Below are 18317 nucleotides of genomic sequence, written 5' to 3'. Positions count from 1 at the left end.
TACCTAGGCCATAGCAGAGAGCTGGATGGGAAGTGGAGCAGCCGGGTCCCGAACTGGCACCCATATGGGATACTGGTGCTTCTGGCCAGGGTGTTAACTTGCTGCACCACAGCGCTGGCCCCTATCCTTAAGCCTCTTTTTTAGGGCTGGATGGGTGGTGACAAATTCTTTCAATTTCTCTTTGTTATGGAAGGTCTTTATTTCACTTTCATTCATAAATGAGAGCTTTGCAGGTTGTAATATTCTTGGTTTTGACAGTTTTTTTTTCTCTTAAGACGTGGACTATATCTCACCATTCTCTTAGCCTGTAGGGTTTCTGATGTGAAGCCCACTGTGACTCTAATTGGAGACCCTCCTAAAGTAATCTGGTGTTTCTCTCATGCACATTTTATAATCTTCTCTTTATGTTTTACTGTGGTGAGTTTGGTTACAGTGTGTGTGGCGTGGGTCTTTTCTGGTCATGTCTATTGGGAGTTCTGTGTGCTTTCTGTACCTGTGTGTGCCTTTCTTTCTCCAAACCTGGGAGGATTTCTGTTATTTCACTAAAAAGGCTGTCTTATCCTTTCTCTCTTTGCACGCCTTTAGGAACTCCTAGAACTCATATGTTGGATTCCCAACAGTTTTTTTTTTTTCTAATTTCTTCTTCTTTGGTTTAACTGTATAATTTACTGTGCTTTATCTTCTAAATTGGATATTCTTTCTTCTGATTCACCGATTCTGTTGTTAAGGCTTGCCATTGCATTTTTTGTTTGTTCTATTGAATTCTTTGTTTCATTTTGATTTCCTTTTAAGATCTCAGTTACATGGGAGAAATTTCCTTTCATGTCCTGTATGGATTTCAGCACCATTTCATCATCTTCACCATCTAGTAGTGAAATGTTGTGTTGTTGTAGGAGCATCATGTTGTCTTCCTTATTCTTGTTTCTTGGATTGGTGCATTTGTTGTTTGGCATTTATGGAGATACTCATTGGTTTCTTCATTTTTTTTGCTTTTACGTTTGTACTATGACTCTATAGATAAGTGGAATGTCTGCTTTAAGTTAATATCTAGAGGCTTGTAGTGGGTATGGCCTGGGAGCTCTGTTCAGTTCTCCAGGGTAAAGGGCATGCCTAAGGTGACACAGCCAGGTTTAGAGTGATAAATCTTACCTCTCTCTCTTTTTTTTAATCCAAAGGGAAATTTATTTTGCTCAGCTGAGCTTCTCTCCTCAAAGGAGACCAGTGCCTGAGTGCCAGCCCTAGTGGGTATAATATTTGTCTGCTCTGTCCCAAAGGATCTGTGCAGTCCTCAGTGTAAGTTCAGGTTCCCCAGCAATGTCTCTCACGAGGTAACCAGGAAGCCCTAAGTATGTGGATTTTCCCACTGTGACTGCCCAAAGTCCCAGCCACACTGTGAGTCCTACTACACACCCTTAGTTTTTATCACAGTCCACGTACAGAAGCCTCACACAGTCATAAGCTCCTAGCCCCGTTAGTTCTCCTCGCCAGAGTCAGGAGTCTCCACTTGGCTGGTTGCTGGGCACGGACTTGAGCTGGCACAGCTGCTATGTATGTTCAAAAAGGTGCCTGCTCTATGGGCTTGTTACAAGATGCTGTTAAAAAGTGATCAGGGAGAGAGAAATGTGTCCATCCCATCCTTTTTTTTTTCCTTTAGTTTGGCAGGTACACTCTTCCCCGTGGGGCTCCAAGCCGGGTTCCCTCTAGGCTCTTCTTGCAGCTTTTTCACCAGTGCTTGGGCTGCTGTGGTCTGGTCTCACCTCATTTTCCAGTGCTGGTGCGTAGGCTCTCGGCCACTAGAGTCATGAGTTGTGTGCGTCCATGCCTTCCTCGTTGGTCCACCATGTCCCTCTGATTTTGGTAGAGTTTTCTCTGCTGTTTTCTCCCAAACTCTTCCCTGAGACTACACTCTCTCCACTGTTTTTAAACTATCTTCTGAACTAGAGCAGTAAGCTCCCTTCTTACTCTGCCATCTTGGAAGCTGCCCCCAATTCTTAACAATGTGAATAATCAAAAATTGGCATGAGGATTTTAATTTGTTTGACAAATTGTTTTTCTTTTCTGTATTTCAATGGGATATACAGAGGAAAATATAATGGAGATCATTTTGAAATTATGATAAAGGCAAAATTTAAAGGAAGGATTGGGGAAAATTTACCAGAAATTGAATAAATTGAAAGCCTTTAAAAATGTCTCTGGAATTTATTTTTGTGAGAGGAAATTCAATTAGTATATCATCTTTGTTTTACAGGAAAAGTTATCAAAGTCTTGACCAGTTATCTGCAGAAGTTAGCCTTTCTCAGACTTCCCTTGATCCAGGCCAGTCACAAGAAGATGGAAAACAAGATACATTAAACTTAATTGGTGAAGGTAAGAAGAAAGCCTAGTTAAAAGGTTTTGGTTGCAGAAATTGGCAGAGAATGACAGATTTCTTTGAAACATGTTAGAATTTGACTATTATGATTAAAACGGTCTGCCTTTCTTTTTCTCGTGTGTTTGTGGTTAAGCTTCTTAAATGATGTTATTTATAATTGTTACCTTCATAGTCCCACTTCCTGTTCTTTTTTACCCATTCTGATTTGGTTTCTGTGCCTTTACTACTGTATTAAAATGAGTTTTATCCAGTTGATAGTGATTAATCACTATAACAATGCTAATGTCAGTTCTTTGCTGTCTTCATCTTCTTATACTTCTTAGCAGCTCTTAACACAACAAATTGTTTCCTTATTCTTAAATCCTCTTTGGTACTTGGCTTATTGAATCTCCTGAAAAAACTTCAGAAACAAGAATTAAAAAGTGTTTTACTTTTTCCTATTATTTCTTTCCTATATATTTTATCAGCCTCTCTTCCCATTGTGTTGCATCTCATTGAACAACATCTTTATTTTCATAACTTTTCAGGCCATTTTCAATTGTGGTCATATTTCAGTTTCTTTTTTTGAGATTTATTTATTTATTTGAGCTCTTCCATCCTCTAGTTCACTCCCCAAATGGCTGCAATGGCCAGAGTTGGGCCCATCTGAAGCCAGGAACCAGGAGCTTCTTCTGGGTCTCCCACATGGGTTCAGGCATATTAGCAGGGAGGGAGCCCACTTAAGGATAGAGATCTTACTCATCTTGTTCACTAGTATAGTGCTAGAGTCTCACATAGAGCAGGCAACTATTAAGTATTTGTTGATAGAATAAATATATATTGAATGTGTGTGATAGGATATGAAAAATAAAGTAAAGTCCAGTTAATTGGAAGATGCCAGCATTGTGAATAGTGTTAAACTAAATCTTCTGCTTCTCTTACCTTTGTCATTGAAATGTTCTCGGATGGCCTTAGTAGGCAGTAAACAGTTTTCTGTTGAATTCACTGTTATCATCTAGAATATGTAATTTCAATCAGTAATCCATTAATCCATACTGTGCATGGACTTACTGATGATGAGTCATCTAAAAGGCACATTTATTTAGAATTTAAACCTAACTTCTAATTAGAGGGATTTTAATATCAATAGGAGAGAAATGATAATAACATTCTGATTTTATGAAAACAAATATATTTGCTGAGAGTTCAAGGTTAAATAACAGATTAACAGTTAAAATGTTCTATACTTACATACTTAATAAAATGAGTAAAAATAGGGAAAAAGCTAAAAACTGACAGTACCCCAACAAGGAAAGAGCTGTATGATGAATCTAAACGACTACAAGAACTGACCATCAGAGACATATATCCTTTACGATTAATTGGTTAAGATTTCTAAGAATTCACCAGTCTAGTTGAAAAAAAAAATTATGGAATTCTGGATAGCTGAGGTAATGGCAGTAATGTAAATTTGAATCAACATATCATAAAAATATAAAGATAAGAAGAAACACAACCACATACAGTACAAGCTTTTAGCATAACTGGAAGACAGTGAGTATATATCAGATTGCCTGTGAGTAGAGAAGTAAACACCAAGGTCATAGGTGTCTCTGATGTTCCTGTAATAAGCCACCATGTGCCAAAGGCATCCAGCAAAACTAAGCTTGCAAAAAAAGAAGTTGAGATATGAACCTAAATAGCTCAAAAATTACCTCCAGAATGAGAAAGTCAACCCAAAGTGTAAAGATAGGAAAAAGCATTTTCTGTAAGGGATGCAGAGATGGTGCTAACAACTCAAACGTGGGGGCCAGTGTTGTGGCATAGAGGGTTAAGCCGTCACCTGGGATGCCAGCTTCCCATGTGGGTACTAGTTCCTGTCTTGGCTGCTCTTCTTCCTGTCCAGCTCCCTGCTAATGTGCCTGGGAAAGCTGCAGAGGATGGCCCAAGTATTTAGGCCCCTGAACTCACCTGGGAAATCTTGATGGAGCTCTTGGCTCCTGGCTTCAGCTCGGCCCAGCCCTGGCTTGCAGCCATTTGGGGAATGAACCAGTGGATTGAAGAGCTCTCTGTCTCTCCTTCTCTCTCTAACTCTTTCAGATTAATAAATCTTTTTTTAAAAAAATTATAGAAAATAGCAGAGAAAGCACATATAGAAAAAGAAACGTAAATATAACCATATATATCAAATTATAACAAAATTTCAAATTATTTAGAATGGCTAAGTATAAAAGCATAGACAAATTTATGTTAGGAGAATAAAAGCACAAAGAAAGGAGGGTAGCAAACCTAATACCACACAAGTGGAATTTCAGCTAACATTCTGAGCCAGGTGTTGTGTCATAGGATTAAGATAGTACTGGGGACACCTTGCCATATTGGAGTGCCTGCTTCATGTCCTATCTAGCTTCCTGCTCATATGCACCCTACAAGGGAGCAGGTAATGGCTTAATTACTTAGGTGTGTAGACAGATTGGATTCCAGGTTCCCGGTGTCAGCCTAGCCCAGTCTAGTTTGTTGTAGGCATTTGGTAGTGAACCAGTAGATGGAAGATCTTTCTCTCTCTCTCTCTCTATCACCTTGCCTTTCATATATTTTTTAAGTAAATAAAACTTATTAAAAATTTAAGACACTATTCATTAAACATTACAAGGAAGGACATGTGTTAATGCTGAAAGCCACTATTAAACCTATAGCAAGATTTTGCACCAAATAATGGCATTCACCTTTATGCAAGATATAAAGAGACACAGAAACCCAGAGACAATAGGAAATGCAACACACTATTTTCAGTATAAAACAAATCAGCTCTACAAAAAGTAAAGAAAGATATAAAAAAATCTAAACATAATCAGTAAAGGAGATCTTAAGAATATATGGGGTCTGGTGCTGTGGTATAGTGGGCTGAGCCTCAGTCTGCTCTGCCAGCATCCCATATGGGCGCTGTTGGTGTCCCAGCTTCTCCTCTTCTGATGCAGCTCTCTGGTATGGTCTGGGAGGGCAGTAGAGGATGGTCCAAGTTCTTGGGCCCCTGTACCTGCATGAGGGACTGTGAGGAAGCTCCTGGCTCCTGGCTTCAGATCAGCCTAGTATTGGCTGTTGTGGCCATTTGGGGAGTAAACCAGCAGATAGAAAACCTTTCTTTCTGTCTCTCCCTCTATCTGTAATTCTACCTCTCAAATAAATAAATTTTTTAATAAACAAAGAATATATGGAACTTTATACTCTTTTTTCCTTTAAATTTTTTTTAAAACTTTGAACTGATAAAGATTGTACATGTAGGGTGCCAAATGAAGTTTTGATACATATATACATTTTTTAATGTCCAGTGAGAGTAAACTTGTCTCCTCATTTAACATTTCTTAATGCTGAAAATATTCAAAATCCTTTTTTTAAGCAGAAACATAATCTATTATAATTATCTATAGTAACCCTACTGTGCAACAGAACACCAGAGATTCTTACTGCTATCTAATTATAACGTAGTATCCATTAATCAACTTTTGCTCATTCTTCTCTCACCCCTAATCTTCCAGCCTCTGGTAACCACCATTATATTCAAACTTCTATGAGACCAAGTTTGAAAGATTCTGCATATGAGTAATATCATGCAGTACTTGTCTTTCTGTGCTTGGTTTATTTAATTTAACACAGTGACCTCTGGTTTTATATATGTTGTCACAAATTTCATGTTTTTATGGCTGAATAATATTCCATGGTATCTATATCTTAATTCATTCATCGTTTTATGGAAACTTAGTGTGTTTCCATTCCTTGGCTATTGTACATAGTACTACAGTGAACATATCTTCATTTCCCTTGGATACATTCCCAGGATTGGGATTGTTGGGTCATAATGTAGTTCTATTTCTAGTTTCTTGAGGAACTTTTATACTGTTTCCTACAATAGCTGTACTAACTTACCCATCAGCAGTGCACAAATGTTCCCTTTTTTCCATGTCCTCACCGGCACTTGTTATCTTTGTCTTTTTGTTAGTAGCCATTCTAACTAGAGTGATGTGGTATCTCTTTGTAGTTTTGATTTGCATTTCCCTAATGATTAGTGATGCTCCATGGTTGTTTTTTTTTTTTTTTTAAACATACCTGTTAGCAATTTGTCTTCCTTTGAGAGATGTCTGTTTAGATTGGGTGCTCATTCTTAATGTGGATTTTTTGGGGAGGCGGGGCTATTGAGTTGTTTAAGTTCCTTATTCTGATTACTAGTCAGATGTATAATTGGCAAATATTCTCTCCCATTTTATAGGCTGTTTACTGTATTGACTATTTCTCTTGCTGCACATTAGTTCTTTTGTTTGATGAGATCCTGTTTGTTTTTGCATTTGTTTCCTGTGCTTTTGGGATCTGATCCAAAAATTCTTCCCATTCCAATGCCCTGAAGCATCTCCTCCCCTTTTTTTCCTGCTAGTTTCAAACTTTCAAGTGGTATTTAAGTTTGATCCATTTTGAGCTCATTTTTATACATGGTGAAAGAGAGAGGGGGGGGCTCATCTGCATGTGGATATCCAATATTCCTAGCTCCATTTACTGAAAAGAGCATCTTTTTCCCAAGGAATGATCTTAGTACTGTTGCTATAAGATCAGTTGGCTATAAATGCATGAGTTTATTACTTCTAGAGCCTGTATTCTGTCCCATTGGTTATTGTGTCTGCTTTTATGTCAATACCAAGCAGTTTTAATCTTTGTAGCTTTGTAATATATGTTTGAGTCCAATAGTATAATGCCTCCTAACTTGTTCTTTTTGCTTCTAATTGTGTTGGCTATTTACATTCTGTTGTGGTTCCTTTCAAATTTTAGTATTGTTTTACCTAGTTCTGTGAAAATGGCTATTTTGTTATTTTGATAATGATTGCATTGAATCTATACATCACTTTTGGTGGTAACATTTTATACATAAAATATTATTAAAAAAAAAGATGTTAAAAAAAAAGAGATCTTCCATCCACTGATTGACTCTCTAAGGAGTCACAATGGTCAGGGATAAGCCAGGCCAAAAAGGAACTTCATCCAGGTCTCCCACGTGGGTAGCTGAGGCCCCAGCCCTTGGGTCTTGTTCCACTGCTTTTCCCAGGCCATTAGCAGGGAACTGGACCATAAGTAGAGTTGCCAGGACATGAGCCAGCACCTGTATGGGATGCCAGCATCACAGGCAAAACCTTAACCCTCTTTGCCACAATGCTGGCTCCAGGAGTTTATTCATTTTTAAAAAGTTTTATATTAAGGAGATAAGTTACATGGTAGAATATAAGTTTTGCATGAATTTTAAAGTTATAGCAGGAGTTCCTATAAATAGTCTTAAGTGGTTGATGATTTAGAGTAAGTGGTAACATTTTAATATTGATTCTCCTAAGCCACGCCTATGTGCTGTTCAGTTTCATTCACCAGGGATTTATAGTTTTCATTGTGGAGATCATTCACCTCCATTAAAATTATTCATATTTTATACACAAACACATACATACATACATACATACACACACACACACACATATATATATGAGAAATTGAGTTGCTGTCTAGATGTTTTCAGGTAATTCACAGTTGGAGTATAGCAACCCTACAGATTTTTATATGTTGATTTTGTATTCTGAAACTTTGCTGAATTTATTAGTTCTGTTAGGTTTTTGGGCAGAGTTATTGGGGTTTTCTTTATATAAGATGGTATCATCTGCATAAAGTGACAATTTTACTTCTTTATTGCTAATTTGGATGCTGTTGATTTATTTCTCTTGCCTGATTGCTTTGGCTAGAATATTCTATAATATGTTGAATGAAAGGTGCTAAAAGTGGGCACCCTTGTCTTGTTACAGATCTTAGAGAGAAAGCCTTCAGCTTTTTCCTACTCAGTATGTTACCTGTTGGCTTGTTCATATATGACCTGTATTATGCTGAGGTATGTTCCTCCTATATGTAAGTTTGCAGAGTTTTTTTTTTTTTTTGTAAGGCATATTGGATTTACCAAATGCCTTTTCTACATCCATTGAGACAATCATATAAATTTTGTCCTTGTTGTAGTATATCACATGTATTGATTTGAATATGTTGAATTATGCTTCCATCTCTAGGATGAATTCCATTTGTCTGGTTTTGGTATGGTAATGCTGTCTTCATGGAATGAGTTTGCAGGAATTTCATTCTCTTATAATTTTTGGAATAATTTAAGAATTTATATTAATTCTTTAAATGTTCAACAGAATTCAGCAGTGAAGCTATCTAGCCCATAACTTTTTTATTTTTAAATTTTTTTACTCTTTTTTTAAAGATTTCTTTTATTTATTTGAAAGAGTTACAGAGAGAGGTAAAGACAGAGAGAGAGGTCTTCCATCTGCTGGTTCACTCCCCAAATGATCACAATGGCCAGAGCTGAGCTGATCCGAAGCCAGGAGCCAGGAACTTCTTCCAGGTCTCGCACACGAGTACAGGACCCCAAGGACTTGGGCAATCTTCTACTGATTTCCCAGGTCATAGCAGAGAGCTGGACCGGAAGCGGAGTAGCCAGGACTCAAACCGGTGCCCATATAGGATGCTGGCACTGCAGGCTGGGGTTTTAACCTGCTGTGACACAGTGCTGGCCCCCAGGACTTTTTTTTTAAAGAATTTTTATTTATGTTTTAAAGTCAGAGTTACACAGAGAGGGAAGGAGAGGTAGAGCCATAGAGAGAGAGGTCTTCCATTCGTTGGTTCACTCCCCAAATGACCACAACGACCAGAGCTGTGCAGATCATAAGCCAGGAGCCAGAAGCTTCTCGGGTCATCCCACACGGGTGCTAGGGCCCAAGGACTTGGACCATCTTCTACTGCTTTCCCAGGCCATAGCAGAGAGCTGGATTGAAGTGGAGCATCCGGGACTTGAACCAGCGCCCATATAGGATGTTGGCACTGCAGGTGGTGGCTTTACCCACTATAGCACTGACCACAAGACTTTTTTTTTTCAAACGGGACACTTATCCTAATTCAGGCCCAGGCTCACTACTTGTTATCAGCCTCATTGTTTCATGATTTAATCTTGATAAGGTATATGTGTCCAAGAATTTGCCCATTTTTCTGTTATATTTTTGTCATATAGTTGTTCATAGTAATCTTTAACAATCCTTTATTTATCTGTATTAATTTGTATAGGTGAACAAATTTCACATATCGCATTTACACAGAAATAGATTATTTTTTAAAAGATTTATTAATTTACTTGAATGAGTTACACAGAAAGAGAAGGAGAGGCAGAGAGAGAGAGAGATTGATTGATCTATCTTCCATCTGCTGGTTCACTCCCCTGATGGCCACAACAGCCGGAGCTGTGCTGATCAGAAGCCAGGAGCCAGGAGCTTCTTCTGGGTCTCCCACATGGGTGCAGGGGCCCAAGGCTGCACCCAAGGACTTGGGCCATCTTCCACTGCTTTCCTAGGCCACAGTAGAGAGCTGGATTGGAAGTGGAGCAGCTGGGTCTCTAACTGGCACCCACATAGGATGCCAGCATTGCAGGCGGTGACTTTACCTGCTGCATCACAGCGCTGTCCCCAGAATGTTGATACTTCTCACCCCATGCTCCTTTCTACCCATGCTCTCACACTCTCTCCGCCTTCCATTCCAATTCCTTCCTTTAATTTTTACAAAGATCTTCTTTCAGTCTCTTTTATACTCATAACATTAACCCTATACTAAGTAAAGAATTCAATAAATAGTAAGAAGAAAAAAAACACTGTTCCTCAACAGTAGAGACAAGGGCCATAAACATTCATGGAATCTCATAATGTCAATTTTGCTCATATACATTTCATTTTTTGGGTACTCTATTAGTTACCACAGATCAGGGAAAACGTGGTATTTGTTGTCTGGGCACTAGCTTATTTCATCAAGTATAATGGTTTCCAGTTGCATCCATTCTGTTGCAAGAGACATAATTTCATTTTTTTGTGGCAGAATAGTAATCCATACTCTGTATATATCACAATTTCATTATCCAGTCATCAGTTGATGGACATCTGGGTTGATTCCACATCTTAACTATTGTTAATTGAGTTGCAGTAAACATGGGGAACAGATCACTCTTTCATATGCTGAATTTATTTTGTTTCTGTAAATTCCTACGAGTGGGATGGCTGGGTCTTATGGTAGATCTATTCTCCATACTGTCTTCCACAATGGCATCACCAGTTTACATTCCCACCAATAGAGGATTAGGATAGCTTTTTCCCTACATCCTGCCCAGCATTTATCATTTGTTGATTTCTGTGTGAGAGTCTTGCTAACTGGGGTGAGATGAAACCTCATTGTGGTTTTTATTTGCATTTCCCTAATGGCAAGAGATCCTTAGCATTTTTTCATGTCTGTTGGCCATTTGAATTGACTCTTTTGAAAATGCCTATTCAAGGCCTTTGCCAAATTTCTTAACTGGATTTTTTAAATTATTGTTGATTTTCTTGGGCTCTTTATAGATTCTGGATATTAATATTTTATCAGTTAAAATACGTTGCAAATACTTTCTCCCATTCTGTTAGCTGCCTCTTGACTTTGTTATGTGTTTCCTTTGCAGTGCAGAAGCTTTTCAGTTTGATGTAATCCCATTTGTCTATTTTTGCTTTGATTGCCTGTGCTTTTGGGGTCTTTTCCAAGAAGTCTATGCCTATGCCAATGTCTTTACAGAATTTCCTGATGTTTTTCTCTAGTAATCTGATGGTATCAGTTTGTAGGTTTAAATACTCAGTCTATTTTGAGTTCATTTTTGTATATGGTGTAAGGTAGGGGTCGTATTTTACAGTTTTGCATGTGTAGGTTCAATTTTCCCACTGTTTGTTGAAGAGACTATCCTTTCTCCAGGGATTGAGTTCAGCTCCTTTGTTAAAGATTAGTTAGTTGTAGATGGTTGAATTGATTTCTGGAGTTTCTATTCTGTTGTATTTCTCTACATATTTTGTTTCAGTACCAGGTATTCTGATTATAATTATTGGCATTTAGAAATCGGATTATAATTTATTGCCATTAGAAATCTGTTATTATGATACCTCCAAATTTGTTTTTGTTGTTTATGATTGCTTTAGCTACTTTGAGTCTCTTGGTTTCCATATGAATTTTTGCATCTTTTTTTCTTGATGTTAGAATGTCATTCATGTTGTGATTGAGATCACATTGAATCTGTAAATGGCTTTCCATAGTATGGACATTTTGATGGTATTAATTCTTCCACTTCATGAACGTGGAAGATTTTTCCTTTGTGTGTGTGTGTGTGTGTATTCTTCTAACTAGTTTTTCTTTAATATTTTATAAATTCATCATATAGATCATTTTCACCTGCTTGGTTAAATATATTCCAAATCATTTAAATTTTTGTAGCTATTGTTAATGGGGCTAATCTTACAAGTTCTTTCTCAGCCATAGCATTTTCTTTGTATGCAAAAGCTATTAATTTTTGTCTGTGAATTTTATATCCTGAAACTTTACCACACTCCAAGTTCCAGTAGTCTCTTAGTGGATTCTTCTGTTTCCTCTGTAGATAGAATCATGTCATCTATAAACAGGGATAATTTGACTTGCTCCTTTACAATTTGTATCCCTTTGATTCCTTTTTCTTACCTAACAGCTCTGGCTAAAACTTCCATTACTATATTAAATAGTAATAGTGTTAGTGGGCATCCTTGTCTGGTTCCAGATGTTAGTGGAAATGCATGCAACCTTTTCCCATTTAATATGATGCTGGCTGTGAGTTTATCATAAATTGCCTTGATTGTGTTAAGGAGTCTTCCTTCTATACCCAATTTGCTTAAAGTTTTTATCATGAAAGGATGTTTTATTTTATCGTACGTTTTCTCTGCATCTATTGAGATAATCATATGGTTTTTATTCTTTAATTTATTAATGTGATGTATCACATTTATTGATCTGCCTATGTTGAACCATCCCTGCATACCAAGGATAAATCCAATTTGTCCAGGTGAATGATCTTTCTGATGTGTTGTTGAATTTATTTGGCTAATTTTTTTGTATGACACAGGATCTGTTACAGCCTCTACTGGTGTCAGATTGTGCCTTCTCCCTGCCAGTTGCTGGGCACCCTTGTTGGGGGAGTGGGGAGAAAGAAACGTGCTTTTCTGTTATTGAATTTGGCAGGTACCCTGCCTCCTGCTGGAGATTCAGGCCCAAGTCAAAGACAGCATGGTCCACAGGCTCTCCCGTGGGCAATGTGACCAGTGGCATGGGCTGCCACAGTCTGCTCTCACCTTCCTCTCCAAAGCTGGCGTCTCCTCCAGTTCCTGGCTGCAGGGTCATGTGTGATGTTTGCACTCATTGCTGCTTGTCCACACCTTCCATGCTGTCCCCTTTCCTTCTGTAGAATTTCTGTTGCAAACTTCTCTCCAGCTCTCCCGTGGGAATGCACTTCCTTTGTTTTTCTTCTGCTGTTTTCTCCATTCAAAATGAGCACATCCTTCCCCTATTCAACCATCTTGGAATTCCTGGAGTATCTGTTTTTAAAGTTCTAATGCCTCCCGTTTCTTCTCTGATTTTACTTATTTGAGTCTTCTCTTTGTTTCCTAGGATATCTAAGGGTTGTTAAATTTGTTCATCTTTGGAGAACCAGCTATTCATTTCATTTGTTTTTAAAATTATTTTTAGTCTTTATTTCTGCTTTGAGTTTTCTTTCTTTTCTTCTACTAATTTTGGGTTTGGTTGGTTTTCATGTTTTCTAGTTTCCTTAGTTACAGTGATAAGATATTTCTGCTTTTCCTGTGTAGATATTGACAGGTATAAACACCCCCTTAGTATTGCTTTTTCTGTATCTCATAGGTTTCTGGTATGCTTTCAATTTCATTTATTTAAAAAAGTTTTTTTTTTTTTTGACAGGCAGAATGGATAGTGAGAGAGAGAGACAGAGAGAGACAGAGAGAAAGGTCTTCTTTTTGCCATTGGTTCACCCTCCAATGGCCGCTGCGGCCGGCGCATCTCATCGATCCGAAGCCAGGAGCCAGGTGCTTCCCCTGGTCTCCCATGCGGGTGCAGGGCCCAAGCACTTGGGCCATCCTCCATTGCCTTCCCAGGCCATAGCAGAGAGCTGGCTTGGAAGAGGGGCAACCAGGATAGAATCTGGCGCCCCAACCAGGACTAGAACCTGGTGTGCCGGCGCCGCAAGGCGGAGGATTAGCCTGTTAAGCCACGGCGCTGGCCTTTTTTTTTTTTTTTTTTTTTTTTGACAGGCAGCGTGGACAGTGAGAGAGAGACAGAGAGAAAGGTCTTCCTTTTGCCGTTGGTTCACCCTCCAATGGCCGCCGCGGCTGGTGCGCTGTGGCCAGCGCACCGCGCTGTTCCGATGGCAGGAGCCAGGTGCTTCTCCTGGTCTCCCATGGGGTGCAGGGCCCAAGGGCTTGGGCCATCCTCCACTGCACTCCCTGGCCACAGCAGAGAGCTGGCCTGGAAGAGGGGCAACCGGGACAGGATCGGTGCCCCGACCGGGACTAGAACCCGGTGTGCCGGCGCTGCGAGGCGGAGGATTAGCCTGTTGAGCCACGGTGCCGGCCATATTTAAACAAGTTTTAAAACTTATTTCTTAATTGCTCCCTTGATCTGTTGGTTGTTGTAGGAGTGAGTTGTTTAATTTCTATTTATTTATGTAGTTTCAAAGTGTTTCTTGTTACAGATTTCTAGTTTTATTGCAGTATCGCCAGAAAATATACTTGATATATTTTAGTTTGCTGAGACTTGTTTTGTGACCTATCTTGTGATCTGTGTTACATGTGTTGAGAATGTGTTTTCTGCAGCTGTTGGGTTACATTCTACAGATGTCTGCTGAGTCTAGTTGATCCATGAGGCAGTTTCACTCTGCTGTTTCTTTGCTGATTTTCTGCCTGGACGATTTGTCCCTTTCTCATAGTGGAGTAGTTAGCATCCCCTGTTGTTAAATGGTGTTTGAGATGATTTCTCCCGTAATGAATCTGAGTGGTTTGATGTTGGTTGCATATGTATTTATAATTCTCATTTCCTCTTGCATGATTGAACCCTTTACCATTATGAATGCCTTTCCTTATCTGTCTGTAATGCTTTTGATTTAAAATCTGTTTTATCCGATGTTAGTGTGGCTACTCCTGCTTCTTTTTGGGTTTTATTTACATAGGATGTCTTATTCCATCCTTTAACTTTCATCCAGCCCTGTTCTCACGGGTGAAGTGACTTTCTTATAAGCAGCATAGTTTGGTCTTGTAATTTTTATCTATTTGGTCACCCTTGTCTTTTATTGGAGAACTTATCAATGTAGATTTAAGGTAATTAGGTAAGGTCTTACTGCTGCCATTTTGATTGTGTTTTATTGTAAATCCTTTCCTTCTCTCTCTTTCCCTTTCGCCTTGTTATAATCTTGCTTTGTTGTTATTTTCTGTAATACTGTGTTTTATTACTTGGTTACTGTTTTTGGTAATGCTATATTAGAGTTGCTTTATGGTGGTGTGAGGGTTACAAAAAGCATCTTTTGACTATTACAAACTATTTTGAAATGATAGCAGCATGACACTGATTATAAACATAGGAAAAGAAACAATAGAAATCAGTAAGATCAACATCTCTTCCTATATTGCCTTTCTCTTAAGATATTAATGTAGTTTTTATTTTAAACTGATTTTATTCATTCTAAAGATATGAATAGTTTATGTGCCATGTTTACAATATTAGAGCATTTTAATTTTATATAATTACTGTTATCAGTTTTTTACCTTCTGATATTTTGTTAGTATCTCTTTCCATTTAGAGAATTCCCTTTAACTTTTCTCGTAAGACACGTCTGGCAGATATAAATTCTGTAGACTTTGATTTGTCTGGGAAAGTCTTCCTTTCGTCTACATATCTGAAGAGTAGCTTTGCTAGGTACAGTATTCTTGACTGGAAATTTTTTTCTTCAGTAATATCTCATCCTACTTCCTCCTGGCCTTTAAGGTTTGTGCTAACATGTCTGAAGTCAGGCAAACTGGGACCACTTTATCTATTCTTTCTTTTATTTGAGAGTCGTGTCTTTAAACTTGTAGAGTTTGATTATATCTTTTTTTTAAAGATTTGTATTTATTTATTTGAAAAGCAGAGTTACAGAAAGAGAGAGAGGTCTTCCATCCACTGTTTCACTCCCTAGATGGCTGCAATGGCTGGAGCTGTGCCAATCTGAAGCCAGGAGCCAGGAGTTTCTTCCAAGCCTTCCATGTGGGTACAGAGGCCCAAGGACTTGGGCCATCTTCTACTGCTTTTCCAGGCCCTAGCAGAGAGCTGGATTGGAAGTGGAGCAGCCGGGACTCAAACTGTCACCAATATGGGATGTTGGCACTACAGCCGGGGGCTGAACCAGCTACACCACAGCACCGGCCTGATTCTTTGGTAGACTTGGTCAATGTGAATGACTGGTGACTTGGCCTTCCTGAAACAAGATAGTTCCTTCTTTCTCTGTATTCCAGACATTTTCAGTTACTATCTCTTTGAATAAGCTTTCTACCTCTCTACCAATTGCTTGTTGCTTTAACATTTTTTTCATCTATTCTGGAGGATCTTCTCCTGCCTCAGTTATATACTTGACATGTAATAATCCTTTCGCATATGTCATAAAGCTTCACCTACTTGCAAGGTATTTTCTGTTCTTAGTTTTTTGGTGAGCACTTTGTGCTTTTAAAAAAATGGGAATTTTTCCGGTTGCCCCTCTTCCAGGCCAGCTCTCTGCTATGGCCTGGGAAGGCAGTGGAGGATGGCCCAAGTGCTTGAGCCCTGCACCCGCATGGGAGACCAGGAGAAGCACCTGGCTCCTGGCTTCAGATCAGCGAGATGCGCTGGCCGCAGCGGCCATTGGAGGGTGAACCAACGGCAAAAAGGAAGATCTTTCTCTCTGTCTCTCTCTCACTATCCACTCTGCCTGTCAAAAAAAAAAAAAAAAAGGAATTTTTCTAATGTACATTTTTCTTTTTTTTTTTTAAAACTTTTATTTAATGAATATAAATTTCCAGTGTACAGCTTATGGATTACAATGGCTTCCCCCTCCCATAACTTCCCTCCCACCCGCAACCCTCCCCTCTCCCACTCCCTCTCCCCTTCCGTTCACATCAAGATTCATTTTCAATTCTCTTTATATAATCAGAAGATCAATTTAGTATAAAGGTTTCAACAGTTTGCGTCTATGTGGGTGTCTAATGTACATTTTTCACAACCTTTTTAAAGGTCTCTCATATTTCACTTGTCAGCAAAACTGTGAAGGTATAATGACCAGTCATCTTTTGGGTTGTTACCATTTCGCAAAAGAAAGGATAGGTTCCAAGATGCCTTGCCCAAGTAACATGGCTAAAAAGCACATAGGAGCTCTCCCGACCCCCAGTGCAGTTCCACTGAGTCACGGTGCAGTAATCATATAGGAATTCAGTGAGCACTGCTGTGTGGTAGGCACTGAAAATGTGACACAGAACACAAGTCCATGTCTTTCAGAGTTTATTAAAGGAGGGAGAACCCCCATAGTTAGCAGAGGACCAGAGGAGCACTTCAAGGGGGCTCTTTGAAATAGTGTATAATACTCAGAGACCTCTGTCTCTGGCTCAGGTTTCACCTCCATAACTGTAGGAGTAAAACTGGTTTTCCATCTTCGTTAGAAATCTGCTGACTTCCTTAGACCTTGGCCACTTAAAGCTGGAATTTGTGTAGTTTGGTTGAAACTCACTCAGCTTGGAAAAGAATGGCTTTTATCTCAGCTATGGAAAGATCTACCATCCTGCCTTTGGGGGTCTTCTGAAGCGCAGAACTTAACAAGGCTTCACACTGCACAGCCAGTACTGAGGAACTGTTCAGAATCTCCCAGATCACGGCATCCTGCTGAACTGGGGCAGTCCCAACTGACTAGGATCAATCTGTTTCTAATGATTACTTTTACCATGGTATTTCTGTGGCCTGAGCACTGTAATTGTTATTTATTAGTTTGTTTTTTTGTTATCAGCCACAAACAAACGTGAACATGTTTTATTTTTGCTCTTAAAGTTGGTTCTCAAACTTCCCTATCCAGAACTTTTATGAGAAGCACAAATAATTTAGTATAATTTTTAAGAATGATGAAAGACAAAACATGCTAAGATAGAGATTTTTAAAATTATTTTATTATTTTTATTTATTTGAGAGACAGAGTTCACCGCCCATAGTTCATTCCCCCAGATACATGCAGTGACTGGAGCTGGAACCAGAACACAATCTAGATCGACTACATTGGTGGCAGGAACCCAGTTATTTGAGTCACCACCGGCTGCCTCCAAGGGTCGGCACTGGCAGGAAGCTGGAGTCAGGAGCCAGAGCCAGGAATGAGACCACAGGACTATGATGCGGGGTGCAGGTGTCCCAACTGCTAGGCCAATCATCTGATCTGAAATACTGCTCTTTCACATCATGGTTAAATGTATTTATAATATCTTGTAAGTTATGGATATTTGTAAGTCTTTTAGGATTTTACTGTTATGAATCTTGAAGGGCAGGTAACTGATGTTTTATCCCAATTTTCAGGTAAAGAAGATACTCCCTCATTACTTGGTCTCTGTGGGTCTCTAACATCAGTAGCAAGTTACAAGTCTCTAACAAGCCTAAAATCTAATGACTACCTTGCAAGTCCTACAACAGAGATGACAAGTCCAGGCTTAACTCCATCCTGAAAAACTATGGAAAGCCAAAGGTTTTTATGTTGTAAATGTTCAATTTACATAAGTTTGACTGCTGGGAAGACCTTTGAAATTTTATATTGTTCTGGTACATGTTGGGAATTCTGTTCTGTTGCTTAAGGTTCAGTCCACTACATGTAAACTTGAGTGAAAAACAATGATGCTGTCATTTGTCATTGGAAAAATAGATTTCTCATTGAGGAAGCTTAAAAATGAGAAGGCTTTTAAAAATTTTCAAAGATCCTCCAAACCAATAATTCATTGCAAACTGTACATATTTACTCCTCAACTGATGTTTTATATACTTAAGTGTA

At 38.9% G+C, this 18317-nt stretch overlaps 1 protein-coding gene across 3 annotated transcripts in view; it reads left to right on the top strand.

The window, feature by feature from the left end:
* The window catches only part of RUNDC3B (RUN domain containing 3B), a 151910-nt gene extending 133854 nt beyond the window's left edge, over positions 1–18056 (top strand). For all 3 annotated transcript variants that reach the window (XM_062178193.1, XM_062178192.1, XM_062178191.1), the window contains 2 exons: positions 2249–2367; positions 17852–18056. In XM_062178193.1, the coding sequence (XP_062034177.1) occupies positions 2249–2367; positions 17852–17997 (265 nt within the window). In that variant the 3' untranslated portion in view covers positions 17998–18056. The remainder of the gene's footprint in view (positions 1–2248; positions 2368–17851) is intronic.
* The last annotated feature ends 261 nt before the right edge of the window (positions 18057–18317 follow it).

The sequence above is a fragment of the Lepus europaeus genome, chromosome 20 (genome assembly GCF_033115175.1).
Source record: "Lepus europaeus isolate LE1 chromosome 20, mLepTim1.pri, whole genome shotgun sequence".
Classification (NCBI taxonomy): Eukaryota; Metazoa; Chordata; class Mammalia; order Lagomorpha; family Leporidae; genus Lepus; species Lepus europaeus.
This window is presented reverse-complemented; position numbering and strand designations above follow the sequence as displayed.